This window comes from Microtus oregoni, unplaced genomic scaffold (genome assembly GCF_018167655.1).
Source record: "Microtus oregoni isolate MIOR12 unplaced genomic scaffold, Mior012 000003F_ref0000135, whole genome shotgun sequence".
NCBI lineage: Eukaryota > Metazoa > Chordata > Mammalia > Rodentia > Cricetidae > Microtus > Microtus oregoni.
In genome coordinates this window covers 6,383,862-6,400,179 of record NW_024543062.1, presented here as the reverse complement: position 1 = coordinate 6,400,179, position 16,318 = coordinate 6,383,862, and the positions used below count along the sequence as shown (strand labels likewise).

At 51.5% G+C, this 16,318-nt stretch overlaps 2 protein-coding genes across 3 annotated transcripts; both read right to left on the bottom strand.

Moving 5' to 3' along the window:
- Positions 1-362: 362 nt before the first annotated feature.
- On the bottom strand, positions 363-4,156 carry Mospd3 (motile sperm domain containing 3). 2 transcript variants are annotated; one of them, XM_041648760.1, is made up of 5 exons: positions 3,476-4,156; positions 3,224-3,299; positions 2,827-3,026; positions 675-839; positions 363-582 (listed from the first exon to the last, which is right to left on the bottom strand). In XM_041648760.1, exons 1-5 carry the CDS (start codon positions 3,678-3,680, stop codon positions 551-553), a joined length of 678 nt encoding a protein of 225 aa, XP_041504694.1. In that variant the 5' UTR covers positions 3,681-4,156; the 3' UTR covers positions 363-550. The 2 variants fall into 2 exon arrangements, with proteins under 2 accessions (XP_041504694.1, XP_041504693.1); XM_041648759.1 differs by having other exon boundaries at positions 2,827-3,056; positions 3,476-4,152.
- Positions 4,157-9,479: 5,323 nt separating this feature from the next.
- Pcolce (procollagen C-endopeptidase enhancer) lies at positions 9,480-16,019 on the bottom strand. The gene is made up of 9 exons (XM_041648823.1): positions 15,847-16,019; positions 14,968-15,076; positions 13,424-13,682; positions 12,486-12,610; positions 11,811-11,947; positions 11,242-11,519; positions 10,088-10,165; positions 9,820-9,990; positions 9,480-9,689 (listed from the first exon to the last, which is right to left on the bottom strand). Exons 1-9 carry the CDS (start codon positions 15,936-15,938, stop codon positions 9,535-9,537), a joined length of 1,404 nt encoding a protein of 467 aa, XP_041504757.1. The 5' UTR covers positions 15,939-16,019; the 3' UTR covers positions 9,480-9,534.
- Between the last annotated feature and the right edge of the window lie 299 nt (positions 16,020-16,318).

The window sequence follows — 16,318 nt, the reverse complement described above, 5'->3', positions numbered from 1 at the left end:
CTGGGGAGGTGGAGCTTACTGCTGAGGGAACCCAGCCAATCGCTGAGCTCTAGGTTCAGTGAGAGTCCTTACCTCCAAAAATGAGACGTAGGAGCTGGCGTAATGGCTCAGTGGGTAAAGACACTTGCCACCAAGTCTGAAGACCCAAGAACCATGGGCCTGGAACGCCCATGGTGGAAGGAGAGAATCCGCTCTGAAGGTTGTCTTTCCATCTCTGTGCTTGCATGTACGTGCGCTTGGAAGACATCTGACATAGAGATCTCGGGCCTCATGCATAAGCACACACACATACACACACACCATTTAAATGGAAAAAAAAAGGTGACAAGCCCAGGACAAGCATCCTACATTTCCCATTTTGATTTTTAAAACTTATTTTATTCAACTTGGAAAATGAGTATAAATCCCTGGGTGTTTGGTGACGGGCAGGATGAAAACTGATGGATGGGTAGAAAAGAGGGAGAAGGGGCAAGGTGCAAACATCACAGTGGCTGCCTCAGGTCCCTGCCTGCGAAGGAGAAGGTGGGTGGGCTGGGTCCAGCTGGGGAGTTCAGGTCCGGAGGAACACCATGGTGAGGAGGCCTGAGGGTAGGAAAAGGAAGAGAGTCCATGCAGGACCCTTCCTCCCGTGCTGTCTTTGGAGGTGGGCCCAGGTGCTCCTCTACCATGCTCACCTAAGATGTATGCTGCCACCAGCTTCTGTCCCAGGGACACATGCAGAACCTGAGGCAGCTGGCTGCCAAGCTCGTCCTGCAGGGGCAGCAGCAGGAAGGCCACGGAGATGATGCCTGTCAGCAAGAAGAGCAGGAAGGAGCTGGTGGCCAACTGCTGGGGGGGACCTGCGAAAGGAGGGGACGTGAGTACTGGTGGCCCAAGGACTGCCAGGGACCAGGATGAACAAGAGAGAGGCAGCAACTCTGATTGAGTTCATTCACATGTCATTTACTTATTCTGAGACAGGGACTCACACGTATGTGGTCTAGGATGGCCTCAGAGTCATTAGGTAGCCAAGGGTAGTCTTGAACTGCTGGTCCTCCTGCCTCTAGCTCTCAAGTTCTGGGATTAGGTGTGTAATGCCATATCCGGCTTTGGTTATCTCTCTTAAGTGTGTGATAGATGCGAGTGGGTGGGTACACGCACACGTGTGCATATGTACAGAGGCCAGAAACCAACCTCAAGCGCGGTTCCTCAGGAACCATCCAACTTGTTTTGGGAGAACGGGGTCTCTCAATGGGACCTGGCCTTGTCTGTTAGAATGGCCAACTGCTTAGCCAGCCCCAGGATCTGCCTGTTTCTGCCTCCTCAGAACTGGAAGTCCAAACACAATGCAACCATGTCAGGGTGCTGGGGACTGAACTCGGGTCCTCGCTCTTATGTAGCAAACACTTTACCACTTTATCTGTCTCCACAACACTCCTCCCCACCCCCGTCTGTCAAAGCCGTACCATGTAGCTCAGGCTGGCTTGGAACCTGCAATCCTCCTTCCTTCTTTGTAGTCCCCCAAGGGGTGTATCCCAGGCTTGTGCCATCACGCTGGCCTTTGGGTTTACATTTTATTGCCCTCCAAGGGTACCCTGCCTTCAGTACTGTGTTCAGTGTCCTGGGCTGACAGGCAGGGACCTCTGTATCTCCCATGCCCAGCACACAGGAGTGACTGCTCAGTGCGGGCTTCTTATTGAGCTGAAGGTAGCTGGTGCCTGATAACAGCCGCTGCAGTTGGAGCTAGGGAAGAACTTGTCCCCTGATTAGAAGTTAGAAACAGGACAAGTGCAAAGTCGTCTTCCTCTCTCACCCAACAGAAAACCTTAGCCAGGAACAACTGTGCACAGGGACTTCTTCAAACCCCATTTAGTTCATTTCTAGAGTAATGCTACTTCTCATCTTACAGAATTCAGGAGTCCCCACTGCAGGGCTGGGGTTATGGCTTGTTTGGTATGCCTTAGGTACAAGGCGAATCCCCAGTACTACAGAAAAACAATAACTGTGGAGAGACAACCCAGTCAAAAAAGGGCTGACAGTGCAAACATGAGGACCCAAATTCGGATCTCCAAAACCCACTTAAGAACCTGGGAAATCGCCGGGCGGTGGTGGCGCATGCCTTTAATCCCAGCACTCGGGAGGCAGAGGCAGGTGGATCTCTGTGAGTTCGAGACCAGCCTGTTCTACAAGAGCTAGTTCCAGGACAGGCTCCAAAACCACAGAGAAACCCCGTCTCGATAAACCAAAAAAAAAAGAACCTGGGAAATCCTAGTCTTTGGGTGGTGAAGACAGGTAGATACTGGATTCATCTTTTCTTTTTTTTAGAGAAGGGGTTTTGTTGTACCTTTGGAGCCTGTCCAGGAACTAGCTCTTGTAGACCAGGCTGGCCTTGAACTCACAGAGATCCGCCCCCAGTGCTGGGATTAAAGGCGTGCACCAGCGCCCAGTTGAGATACTGGATTCTATTTTTTTTTAAATATTTATTTATTTATTTATTATGTATACAATGTTCTGTCTGAATGCCTGCAGGCCAGAAGAGGGCTCCAGACAGATGGTTGTGAGCCACCATGTGGTTGCTCGGAATTGAACTCAGGACCTTTGGAAGAGCAGGCAATGCTCTTAACCACTGAGCCATCTCTCCAGCCCCCCTGGATTCTAAAGTTAACTGGGAATCCAGCCTAGCAAAACGAATGTGCTTTGAGACCCTGTCTCAAAAAATAAACGTGGAGAGCGAACGAGGAAAATCAACCTTTGGCCTCCACAAACACACACATGTGCACAAGCACCCACACACATTGTCACATAATACACACAACACCACAAACACGATGTATCCCTTCAACTCACTCTCCTGAAGGTGTCTGGCTGGGGTTGGTCCTGTCCACACAGGAGGCCCTGGATTGGGCGTTGGCTCAGAATGTCCCTGAAGCTCCAGGGGGTACGCTGGCGCCCGAAGAACAGAGGTGATGTCTTTTCGGCCAACCACACGTCCCTCAGCCCCCTCCTCAGACAGCTCAATTCGGAACCGGTCCTGGACATCATAGTGGCTGGGGATGGGGGCCACATGCCGGATCACACTGACCCATTGGGAGGAAGTTAAGTGAGAAGCAACCAACCAAGAGAATCCAGTTCTCCTCCCCAGAAACTCTTCCCAGAGTGACTGCAGCCAGCGGGTGAAAAGGTCTCAGCCCAAAGGCAACAGATGGCAGAAACGCCGGGCTGCTTCCCCACTCTCCCCACTCACATGTCAATGCAAGACTGCGGCTTCACATATCCTTCTGCATCGAATACCGTATATTTGGCAGGTGCTGTACACAGAACTGCGGGATAGACACACGAAGAGACCTGAAGAAAGTTTCGCTTATGGTGGGTTATCAGAGCCCCCTTCTGTCAGCCACCCCAGGACATTACCTAACTAACTCCTCCAGCCCACAACATCCTGCCATATCTTCCTATCAATCCCCAGAGCCCTAGCTCCAGGGGCCCATCTCTTCACCTCGGAAGCGAAGCGCAGTTCCCGTGGGGTTGTAGAGGGTCAGCAGCTGCCGGGGTCCACTCCTTTGGTCCGCTCTGAATACTAGATCCGGGGGAAAGACGAGCACCGGGACAACGGGTCCTGAGGAAGGAGAGGAGCCCCGGGGCCCCCGCCCAGGGGCCCCCGGACCCACCAGCTCCTGGTCCTGGGGCGCCCCACGGCGCATGCAGGCTCTAGGCGGTCGGACATCCGAGGGCAGAGCTCACAAGGATAAGAGGGCCTTGGAGTCTGGGGCTAGCGGCGCGAGGAATGGAAAGAGGACAGGGCGAGATGGTAGCAGAGCTCGGCCAGGTGTCCCCGCTGCCTCGGTACCCCGTTAGACGTGGACCCTCTGGTTCCAGGCCCGGCTCCTCAGCCCTTTCCCCTTCCAGCTGGGCCCCAGGTTCCTACAGGTCCCGCCTCCAAACCGCACCGCAGTGGCCACGCCCCCTCGGCTCAAATCTGGCCCGCCTTGTCGCTTCCCGATCCGGGTCTTCCAGTACGGGCAGTAAGCCACGCCCCTTCCGGGTCTTCCCGGGCCGGTCCATTCCCGACGGACTCGGTCCCCCTGAGCCCTCCTGATAGCCAGGTTATCGGGTTGTGTCTCCGACCCCTTTTCTTAAGCTCGGTCTGTGCCCTCTCCGGCATTCCGCCTCTGGATGGCCGCTCGTACCACGATAATCACCTGGTAGTCAACGTTTCCTCCGGTCAATCGTCTGCAGGCTGAGGGCGCCATCTTACCGAAAGCTCCTTGATATACTTCCGCCGTACGGCCTCTCTCATTGGTCAGTGCTGCCTAGCTTCCGCCTAATTGTACGCTGATTGGTGTTCGTCAATGACCAAACCCGCCTCCCTCGGCGCTAATGATTGGCTGCATCTTGGGTAAGTAATTTAAGGGTCCCAAGCGCCAACTCTAGTCTGTTAGTAACTCGGAGAGGCGGGTCTCGGCTCCGAGTTAGTGTTTCTTTCTTCTTTTTTTTTTCATTTTGCTTTTCTCTCCTGCCTGCTCGGGCCTGAGAAAACATGTGTGCACAGTGACGTAAGGTTAATGGTCAGTAATCAATAAGTAGAACTAGATGAAGCAAGAATCTCAACCAGCCCTGGTTACACTTTAAAAAGGGGCGGGGGGAGGATGGGGCTGGAGAAATGGCTCAGTGGTTGAGAGCACTGCCTGCTCTTCCGGGGGTCCTGAGTTCGGTTCCCGGCAACCACATGGTGGCCCACAACCATCTGTAATGAGATCTGATGCCCTCTTCTGGCCTGCAGGCATACACACAGACAGAATATTGTATACATAATAAATAAATAAACAAATATTTTTTTAAAAAAAAAGGGGGGGGGAGGAGAGAGGTGCTGAAGGGTTAGCTCAGCGGCTAAAAGGACCCAGGTTCGGTTCCAGCACTCACATAGTGGTTCATAACCAATTGTAACTCCAGTTTCATGGGATCGGACGGCCTCATTTGAGTTCTACCTGTACGTGGTTCATACACGTGCAAACAAGACACTCGACGTCTCGACGTACGTGAATAAATCTAAAGAGTTTTTTTTTGTTGGTTTGGTTTGGTTTTTTCGAGACAGGGTTTCTCTGTAGTTTTGGAGCCTGTCCTGGAACTAGCTCTTGTAGACCAGGCTGGTCTCCAACTCACAGAGATCCACCTGCCTCTGCCTCCTGAGTGCTGGGATTAAAGGCGTGTGCCACCATCGCCCTGCCTAAAGAGATTTTTTAAAAAGATTTGTTATGTATACAGTGTTCTGCCTGCACACCAGAAGAGGGCATCAGATCTCATTGTTGATGGTTGTGAGCCGTATGGTTGCTGGAGATTGAAAACAGGACCTCTGAAAGAGTAGTTAATGCTCTTGACCTCTGAGCTATCTCTCAAGACTTAAAAGAGACTTTCTTTTTTTTCTTCTTTCTTTCTTTCTTTCTTTCTTTTCTTTTTGGAATTGTGAAACAGTTCAGGCTATCCTTGAACTAACTGTAGATCAGGCTGGCCTTGAACTCACCGAGATTCACCTGCCTTTGCTTCCCAAGTCTGTGCCCACAAGGCCCATTAGTTAATGATTGCTAGGGAGAGACATTTTCTTCATTGGAATAACCACTATTAAGTGGCCTGCGCTCCTGGAAGCAGCAGTAATAAAACTTACTGATTCAGCAAAAAACAAAACACAACTACAACAAAAAAGAACCACCTGGAGTTCACCAGTCAGGAGAACTACCTGGGAAGGGGAAAGGACCCCCAGGAGTGGGGGACAAGAGACATAGTGGTGGTGAATGTGTCAAATGTATAAAAATGTCATGATGAGATATCTTATTTATATAAAATTATCAATAATTAGTATGATGATTAGGGAAAAAATGAAATAACAAAGAGAAAAACAAGAGAGAATAACAAGTAGAGGAAGTCAGGCACATCCGTGTAAGTCCCAGGTACTAAAGGCAGGCGAGGTGGATTGCCACAAGTTTGAAACTAACTTGATCTGTTACACATAGGGAGTTCTCTGCCAGCCAAGGCTACAGAGTGAAACCTTGTCTTAAAAACACACACACATCAGGCTGGGCGGTGGTGGCGCAGGCCTTTAATCCCAGCACTCGGGAGGCAGAGGCAGGTGAATCCCTGTGAGTTCGAGGCCAGCCTGAACCACAAGAGCTAGTTCCAGGACAGCTAGGATTGTTACACAGGGAAACCCTGTCTCGAAAAAAAAAACAAAAACAAAAACCCACAAACATTGGAGGGGAGGGGGTTGACATGATGGCAGACACCTCAGATCCAAGCACACTAGATCCAGGTAGAGGCAGGTGGATGTCTGAGTTTGAGGGAGCCAGGGCTACATAGTGAGACCCTATCGAAACAAAATAAAAACAAAACCCACAACAGTGGACTGGCAAGATGACTCGCCAGTACAGGAGTTTGTGTGGAGCCCAAAGACGTGAATTGGATTCCTAGGACTCACGTGGTAGGAGGAGAGAAGCACACGTGTGTACATGTGCGCATGTGTAATAAGTGCAAAAAATTAAAATCTAAGTGTTTTTACGGAAAGCCTTTCCTGAAAACTGTATTTTCCTTTTACCATGCTTTTGCTTTGTTTTATTTCTTTTTTGTGTTACTGAGGATTAGACCCAGGGTCTTACTCTTGATAGACAAGTACTCAACCACTGACCTACATTCCTAGTCTGTAGATAGAAGTTTCTTTCCCTCCTAGTCCTGCAGCCATTCAATCCCAAATAAACACACAGAGGCTTCTATTAATTATAAACTGTTTGGCCTATTGCTCGGGCTTATAACTACCTCTTCCAACTTAAATTAGCCCTTATTCTTATCTATGTTTAGCCATGTGACTTGGTATCTTTTCTCAGTAAGGCATTCTCATCTTGCTTCCTCTGCATCTGGCTGGTGACTGCCTCTCTGCCTTTCCTCTTCTCAGAATCCTCCTAGTCTGGTTGCCCCACCTATACGTCCTGCCTGGCTACTGGCCAATCAGTGTTTTATTAAACCAGTACAAGTGACAAATCTTTACAATGTACAAGAGCATTGTCCCATAGTGTACTTTTAAAATTTTTATCATGAGACTAGGGCTAAATTGCCTAGACTGACCTTGAACTTGTAGATCTCTTTCTGTCCTTGAGGTACCTGGGATAACCACCACACCTGGCTATTGTCTTGCTTTTGTTGTTGTTTTTGTTTTTCTGAGACAGTTTCTCTGTTAGCCCTGGCTATCCTGCAACTTGCTCTGTAGACCAGGCTGGCCTTGAACTCACAGAGATCCTCCTGTCTCTGCAACTAGAGGCGTGCACCACCACCGCCTGACTTCGTCTTGCTCTTTTCATAGCACATTTCTTGATACATTATGTCATAATTTGTTGACTCTTTCCTCCAGAGAATTTCCTCTCAAAAACAGGGGCATTTATTTCCTGGTGTGTTTTCAGTATTTAAAACATAATCTGCCATTTGGCAAGGACAAAGGAATGAATTAGATGACCTTTGAGCAGAGGTCTGACTAGACTTAGGAAGGAATCAAATGTATATATGGGAAAGAATTGTAGAAGGAGGGATAGCAAAATCGTAAGCCCAACTGTCCTGGAGGTGGGGATCGCTGGCAGTCATCCTTAAGCAAAAACACGGAGCACAGCAGTGCATTCTTAGAATCTCACAGGAGGAGCTCTGTTCAAAACAAGGGCAGGGGAGAGAGGGTGGAGCTGGAGGGATGACTCAGGGGTTGCTCTTCTAGAGGACACAAGTTCGGTTCCCAGCATCCATGTTAGGCAGCTCTCAGCCATCTGTAACTCCAGCTGCAGGGGACCCAACACCCTCTTCTGGCCTCTTTGGGCACACACACACCTTTTTTTTTTAATATTTATTTATTTATTATGTATACAATATTCTGTCTGCGTGTATGTCTCCAGGCCAGAAGAGGGCACCAGACCTCATTACAGATGGTTGTGAGCCACCATGTGGTTGCTGGGAATTGAACTCAGGACCTTTGGAAGAGCAGGCGATGCTCTTAACCATTAAGCCATCTCTCCAGCCCCCACCCTTTTTTTTTTAAATTACAATATCAAAAGAAACAAGAGGTGGATGGTGATCTTGAAGATGACTCCTTTGCTTTCTAAACACGTATGCATGCATATACAAATGGATATGAGAGAGAGAGAGAGAGAGAGAGAGAGAGAGAGAGAGAGCGCTGAATGGGAAACAATGAGTCACCAGAGATAACAGTAAGTGAGGAGGAAGGAGGGAGTCCGGAAAGGTAAAACTGAGATCTATTTGGAGAACTATCCTCAGAATGCTACAAATTAATTTATTTATTTATTAATACTTTATCTTTATTTTATGTGCATTGGTGTTTTGCCTGCATGTTTATTGGTATGAGGGTGTCAGAAGCCCAGGAATTGGCGTCACAGACAGTTGTGAGCTGTCATGTGGGTGCTAGGAATTGAACTCGGGTCCTCTGGACGAACAGCCAGTGCTCTTAGCCACTGAGCCATCTCTCCAGCCCTGTTTATTTTATATGTGTGTGTTCGTGCATTTGTACAAATAGAGGACGGACAACTTGCAGAAGTGGGTTCTCTCCTGAAGACAGAGATCAGGTCGTCAGGCTTGGCAGCATGCCATCTCCGTGGCCCAGTTCTCAATATTTGGAGCAGTGGAGTGTTAGTACCTAGCTGACATTCCTCTAACTTCTCTTTGCTTTTCCCAGACAGGGTTTTTGTGTGTTGCCTGGCTGTCTTGGAACCCACTTTGTAGACCAGGCTGGCCTCAAACTCAGAGTCTGCTTGCTTCTGCCCCGAGTGCTGGGATTAAAGGCATGAACCAACATAGCCCAGCTCTTCTAACTTCTTAAATCATGATACTCAGTCTTATATAACTCAGATTTGGCCTCCAATTACTATATAGCCCAGGCTGGCTTTGAACTCCTTATCACCTTACCTCCACCTCCCAAGTACTGTGATTATAGGTGGCACACACTCATCTTCTAGTTAGGATTTGGGGCTTGGGCGGGGGGGGGGGGGGACGGCTGGTGTATAAGACTTTTTTTAAAAATGCATTTGGATGATTTGCCTGCATATATGCTGCTGCCTGCAGAGGCCATTGGATCTCCTGGAACTGGTTACAAAATGTTGTGAGCATGTGGGTGCCGGGTTTTTGAGACAGGATTTCCTAGTAACTATGAAGCTAGTCCTGGAACTTGCTCTGTAGAACAGGCTGGCCTCAAACTCAGAGATCCACCTGCCTGTGCCTCCTCAGTGCTGCCATCAAAGGTGTGTGCCACCACTCCCTGGCTGTGTGCCACCACTCCCTGGCTCCTACCCTGTGTTCCTAAAGCAGGCTGAAGATGTCGCTCAGTGGTAGAGTACTTGCCTAGCATGTGGAAGTCCGAGTTCATCTTCTAGTACTTTTTCCTTCTACCCCAAGGAAAAAGTATTCTGAAATCCAAGATGCACGCCCCCACGCAACCATAGAACTGATATACGATCCCTTCCTGAGTTACGAAACATTTATTGGGTTGAGAGCACCACACTCAGGCTGCATCTGGCTGGGACCTCAGGCAGCTGGCCTAGGGAGGGAGGGACACTTCCTCTTGCTCAGGTTATTGAGGATCTGGTCCTGGTTGGGCTTGTAGGGAACCACAAAGCTGTCTGGAGGGAGGACGGGGCCTCTGCTTTCTTCCAGCTGGCCCATCAGCAGGTAACTGGCTCCTGGACGGGAGAGACGAGATTGAGAGCTCGGAGTTACTAAGAGCTGGTGACACCTTTTTGACCAGGTCTGGCACCTTCATGACTCCAGGGCACTCGCTCAGTACCCATCCTCATTTCCCATGCCCCTTACCTTTCTTCATGGGGGGCATCTGCCTGCAGGGCACGTAGAACTTCAGAGGGGTGTCCCTGGGCGGAGAGGGCAGATTTAGGCCTCCGCTTTTGTAGACTCCGAGGAGATTGATGGTGACGGTGAGGCCCTCACCTGGGCCGCGGACCATGGTCTTCACTGTTCCAGTCACCACTGTGGAAGGGCGGGGGTGAGAGACAAGAGTCAGGTGGCTGGAGCTGGGCTTGGATGAGGGCCTGGGGAGTTGGAAGGGCAGGATGGAGGGTCTTACCCAGACTACTGGCACAGAAGTTGCTCTGCAAGGTGCCCACCCGCTTGTACTGCTTTGGACAGGTGACACTGGATGCATCTAGGAGAGACGGGGTTGCTTGTGGAGGGCAGGAGGACCATCTGCCTCACATCGGCCTATTTGCTCTTTTATTTGCAGCGCTAGGAATGGAGCCAGAGTCGGGTGCACGCTAGGCAGGAACTCTAGAGCTGAGCCACACCCTTCAGCCCTCCCCAGAGGGTTCTAGGCAACCACCTTGCCGCTGAATCACACCTGAGATCCTCACTAGAGTATTCTGGGACAGACATTCTACAGCCAAGACAAGCTTCCAGCCCCTCATTGTGAGGCTCTTAGGAAAGAGCTACCTCTGAGCCATGCCTTCAGCCCTCCCTAGGAGATTCTAGCAAACCCTGCCCTAGCCATCACATGTGAAATTACAGCAGCCTTCTAGATAGAAACTCAGAGCTCCACAGAGCGTGGCTTCCCAGCACCAGTTCCAGACACTGACGGGAGACCGGCACCATGAGTGTTGAATGAATGAATGCTGACCCAAGAAGGAGCTTAGTGCTTCCTTTAGTACATGCCCCTTCTTCCACTTTTTATTTTATTTTTTAAAAAATATTTATTTATTTATTATGTATAGAATATTCTGTCTGCTTGTATGCCTGAAGGCCAGAAGAGGGCACCAGACCTCATTACAAATGGTTGTGAGCCACCCTGTGGTTGCTGGGAATTGAACTCAGGACCTTTGGAAGAGCAGGCAATGCTCTTAACCACTGAGCCATCTCTCCAGCCCCCATTTTTTTTTTTTTTGATTTTTCGAGACAGGGTTTCTCTGTGGTTTTGGAGCCTGTCCTGGAACTAGCTCTTGTAGACCAGGCTGGTCTCGAACTCACAGAGATCCACCTGACTCTGCCTCCCAAGTGCTGGGATTAAAGGCGTGCGCCACCACCGCCCGGCTCCAGCCCCCATTTTTTATTTTATGTATATGAGTATTTTGCCTACATCTATGTCTGGAGTTACTGATGGTTGTGAGCTGCCATGTGCGTGCTGGGAATCAAACCTGGGTCCTCTGGAAGAGCAGCCAGTGCTCTTACCCACTGAGTGAGTGCTCTTACCCATCTCTCTAGTACCTTCTGCCACCTTTTCACACTCACCCAGGACCGCTGGAGTTTCCTGTGTATTTGGGCTCTCTGGTTTCTCTGCAGGTTGGGATTTAGGTTTGGCCGGTGGTTTGACTTTGGGCCCAGTTCCTGTCTTTGGGTCAGAGCGGGATGGGGGACCAGACTGGACATCTTCCCCTGGGCTTGAGGCTGGCCCCTTTTCCACGGCATCCCGTGGCAGGGTCTTGTAGGAAGCCGAGAAGCCATCTGCGGTGACACTGAGATCCGATACAAACTGGACCAAGAGCTCATTCCCTTCAGAGGAGATGGGACTGCAGTAGGTAGAGGAGAATTGGTTGAGGCATCAAGGCAGACTGTGTACCTCAGTGGTCAACCTTAAACTCGTCCTCTGACGTCAGAGTCCCCTGAGGCTCTGTGGACTCCAGAAGATATGCTAAACTTTTGCCAGCTCCTATACTTGCTCAGACCAATGGTTTGGAATCCTAGAGCTCAGATCTTGCCTGGTCAGCCAAGCCTCCCTCTAACCCTGCATGGCCTTTGACAACTGCTCACAGGGATGAGGAGTTAGCCCCAGCAGTGCCCCACAAGGACCCATCCCTCACCTAGGGGCCTTGTCTCCGCAGAATTTCCCCAGCCTCTTCGAGTCATCACTCATAGCCCCATTGAACACGCTGACGGAGTCATAGCGGCAGTACGTGTCAGGCTCCACATCGAACTTCCCAAAGGTTAGCAGGATCACCTGGGAGAGGCATTGGCTGCGTAGCAGGACAGGTCAAGGTGGACCGAATAGTGTCCTGAACCTCTCCAGCCCCAGGAGTACTTGGCAGTAGCATAGATAGTCAGTCCCCCTGTTCCCGCTTCATTGTTCTTACACTGCTAGCCTAAGGGTCTCAGACACACACACACACACTCACACACACGCACACACCTATTCCATACAGGGAGCATCCCTTTGCCCTGATGAGCAAGGTCAAGTGCATTTTAGCTCACTCCTACTCCACCCCATTGAGTTACACACACACACACACACACACACACACACACACGCACGCACGCACCCGCACGCACGAGTTTCTCAGGACCCAGTACTTCCCTCCCCTAAGACCAGTAGTTGCACTTCTTTTTTGCTTGCATGTAAGCTGGTCTGGGTCCGGTTTTGCTCTCTACCAGGGCAAGCTGAGGGATCAGGACACAGACGTTGGATACAATGATGCTGGCTGTCTGCTTTAAGGATGCTGCCTGGGTGCTGGTGGGCAGCCTAGGCGAGAGGTCAGTACCTGGTCTGCGGGTGCAATGATGTGCCAGGAACAGCTGATGCCTGGGGGGTAATCCGACTCAGGCCAGTTGGGCGTGGTCAGGGTTCCCTGCGCCTTCTCCATCCGCCCCCCGCAAAACTGGTGCTCTGAGAAGGGGAGAGAGGGACCGGGTGGGGGGGCGGTGGAGACCCTCGGTCAGCTAGAGTAGAAAGCTCTAGACTGGGAGCTTTCAGGCAGCTAGAAGTCTGGATCTCAAGATGAGGGGATAAGAAAGGGAACAGCGGAGCGGGCGGGTCAACAAACAGCTGGGAAGACGGGGGCTGGGGCACCCAACAGAGAGGAAACGATTGAATGGATCCCTTCTGCCCCCTCCCCAACCCGCCGCCACACCACGCCTCTTCCCCTAGGAGATCCCATCTCTCCATCCCGGCCTAGCAGAAGAATCCTCTAAAGCAGGCTAGAGAGCTCTCACGTTGGGAGGGTTCCCTCCCCTCTGATGAGGTCTCTGCCTGAAACATTCCAGAGAGACTTGTGCTGCCGGGAGGGGGTGATGGGACCGCAATCGGGATCCTAGAACTGGGTATAGGGGGCTCCAGATGAGGGAATCCTAGTCCCCCAGCTTCAGGGTGCCCCCTTACTCCCGTCAGAGGAGCCCGATTGCGGAGGGGGGCGGGCAGTTACTCACCGTCCCAGTAACCCCAGGCCGCCCATTCCACCCGCGGGTCCATGACCCATTTCCGCCTCGCACCTGGGGGAGGCCCTGGAAGAGGGGTAGGTGGGAGCGGGAGGGGGAGAGAAGACCAGGAGGAGGGACTGAAGGGGCGGTTAGTGAGAAGAAAGGGAGTAATGGTGGCCCTAACTCTTGGGAATAATCTGGGGAGGGTCGAGGTTAGGGCAGGGGTGGGGACCTGAACCGGGATGGGGCCAAGAGAGGGGAAAGAGGAGGTAAGGATGCTCACCAGAGCCTGAGGTGGCCCGACCGCTGTACCAGAGCAGGAAGCCTCGTCCCCCAGTGCCCTCATCCGTTGTCATCCTTAAAGTCACCTGATTGCCAGGTGCAACTACAGGTGCAGGCCGGAAGGTGCCACAGAAGCGTCCCAGTCGCTGGCCTGAGGTCCCAGATCCAGCAAAGACCTCCAGAGCATCATAGCGGCAGGAAGGGTGGAGCTCCATATCGAAGACTCGGAAGGACAGGGACACAGTTTGGCCCTCAGGCACCTGACAGAAGGGGAATGGGGGACCGCCCAAAATCAGGTCCCAAACAACCCTAACAGTAGGCATCACCCCTCCCCCAGGTACTTCTAGAGTAATAGCGGTAGCAGGAAAGGCCAGTGCAACACAAAGGACCTGGCCTCTACTCCCAGCTTGTGGTCTCTGAAGGGGGAGAACTGGAGCAAGTTAGGAGTAGAGATTCAGCATTTGCTACCATAACAACAAACAATAACAACAACAACAAAAAAAACTAAAAAACAAACAAACAAAAACTAGTTTGGCAGCCCACACTTGTAATCCCAGGATTCACCGTGCTGAATCAGAGGACTGCCTCAAAGTTTAAGGGTCAGCCTACACTACACAATGAGACCCTGACTCCAAAAACAAGGAATTAAGGTTCAGCACCATGAGTGCATGTCCATGATTCTAGCTATTTGGGAAGCCAAGGCAGGGGGATCATAAATTCAAGGCCCATAATTTACAAAGACCCTGTCTCAGAAATAAAAGGTGAAGGGGTGTAGGGAGATGGCTCAGTGGATAAAAGTGCTTGCTCAAGTTCGAATCCCCAGAACCCATATAAAACCCATATAAAAGGCCATATTTAAAGGGCTCCACACTAGGCCTGGGACCCTAGCCCTGTGGGGGGCAGAGACAGCCGGGCCACTGGGGCTTGCTGACCTTCAGACTAGCTCTAGATTTAGAGACTGTCTCAGGGAAACAACACGGAGAGCGGTGGAGCTCTGGAACACCCCACATACCCCTCTGACCTCTGTACACATGCATGAGTGTGCACACGCACGCACAACACACACACAAAGAGAAAAACAAACAAAAAACCTAAATGAGGGCTGGAGAGATGGCTCAGAGGTTAAGAGCACTGGCTGCTCTTCCAGAGGTCCTGAGTCCAGTTCCCAGCAACCACATGGTGGCTCACAACCATCTGTAATGAGATCTGGCACCGTCTCTTGGCAAGTGTATATAATAAAAAAATAAATTAAAAAAATTATGTGATTAAATTAGTGGAACAAGCTATTTTGGAAAAAAAAAAAAGCTAAATGAATCAATGGCTGGGATGTACCTTATTGGTAAAGCCCTGACCTAACGTGCTGAAATCCGAGGGTTCCATTTCCGATAGTGGGGGAGGACTAAAGGATGGGAAGGTCAGGATATGTCAGAGCATGTTACTGTGGAGCCTGACACCCATGTGACCAAAGGGTTTCCCAGACCTGAGCTGTCAGGGTTGTGCCGGGAGAATGATGAAAGGCAGTGATGGCCAGAGGGAGCTTCTCACCGTTATTGTCCAGATGCACTTCTTGTTTGGGGGGTAGAGGTTGGGGAAACCCTCACTTGCCACGTAACCCGACTCTCCCGTCACATCCCCTCCACACAGGAACACAGGTCTGGAGGACAGAAGACAGGGGAGCCACTAGAGAACAATTCACGAGACTATGAAGCCCCAGGCAATACAGGAGGATGGTGCCGGAGAGGCCCCATCCTGTGGGACAGGGAATCCTGCCCAAGGACCAGGGGAAGTGGGGCTAGACAACGGGGCCATCTCTCCAGCCCCTAGAGGCTCCACCCCCACGCCGACAGGAATTCCCGGAATCCTCCTCAGTCCCCCCCCCCCCTCGCTTTCTCAACCCCCTCCTTGCCCTGCCTGGCAGTCAAGGACAGGAGCCGCGCCTAACTACTTCCAGATGTGACAAGCCATGAGGCCATGGGGGGGGAGGAGGCCAGAGAGCAGAGAGATGAGGGGAGCACCAGTGGACATACAGTTAGGGGCTCCCACCTTCACCCTGCTCCGGTTCCAGCTAAGGACCAGTATCTGACTTTCTGCTTGCTGCCCTTCCCCCAGTCTCATTTCCTGAATGTCAGCTAAAAGAAGTTCAAGGTCTTGGCTTTCTGGGTTCAAACTCCGTGGAGAGGCATGGCTCTGGGTGGAAAGGGAGATTTAGGGTAGGAGGACGGTATTGAAGGACTGGGAACGGTGGCAGTCTGCAGACCAGCATGGCTTTGCAGCAGACAGGGAGACCAGGAATCTTAGAGGAAGATGAGATGCGAAGGGGTTGCTGGCAGAAGAGCTCCCAAGACCCACAGGCGCAGCCCTCCCAGGAAGTCACAAGCATTCTGCAGCTCCCTCTGGAAGCCATCTGAAAGACAGGAAACCTACCTGGTGTAGTTGGGGGTCTGACCTCGGGCAAGGGGCAGTACCCAGGCCACAAGGAATGGCCCCAGGAAGGAGGTGAGGGCAGCAGGCAGCATTGTGTAGGGGGAAGTACTGGAAGCAGCAGCTGAGTTCAGCCGCAGCACCAGCAGCAGCAGCAGCAGCAGCACCAACACCAGCAGCAGCAGCAGCAGCACCAGCAGGATAATCAGTACCAGATGAGGCAGCCCTGGGCGTGTGGGCGTGGGGACTGGCCAACTGGGCGGGCAGCAGGGGAGGCGGGACAGGGAGACAGCTGGGACAGTGGTGAGTCCCTGCAGGGGCCTCTCTAGGTCTTGGACATGTATTGATGGACTAAGGGATGCTGGGAGCAACAAGGGAAGATAGAACATCATCTCCATCAAATGATGTCATCTGCAACTCCACTCTGTCCTGTGCCTGAGAACTTGGTCTTTCCTGGAGACTTTCAGGCAGACTG

Coding starts and splice junctions, on each gene's coding strand:
- Pcolce (XM_041648823.1), bottom strand. CDS start 15,938: ATGCTGCCTGCTGCCCTCACCTCCTTCCTGGGGCCATTCCTTGTGGCC. Junction 15,077..15,846: donor CAGACCCCCAACTACACCAG/GTAGGTTTCCTG, acceptor TCTGTCCTCCAG/ACCTGTGTTCCTGTGTGGAG. Junction 11,948..12,485: donor TCATTGCACCCGCAGACCAG/GTACTGACCTCT, acceptor TGCCTCTCCCAG/GTGATCCTGCTAACCTTTGG.
- Mospd3 (XM_041648759.1), bottom strand. CDS start 3,680: ATGCGCCGTGGGGCGCCCCAGGACCAGGAGCTGGTGGGTCCGGGGGCC. Junction 3,300..3,475: donor AACTGCGCTTCGCTTCCGAG/GTGAAGAGATGG, acceptor TCTATCCCGCAG/TTCTGTGTACAGCACCTGCC. Junction 840..2,826: donor AGCCAGACACCTTCAGGAGA/GTGAGTTGAAGG, acceptor CTCCTTTCGCAG/GTCCCCCCCAGCAGTTGGCC.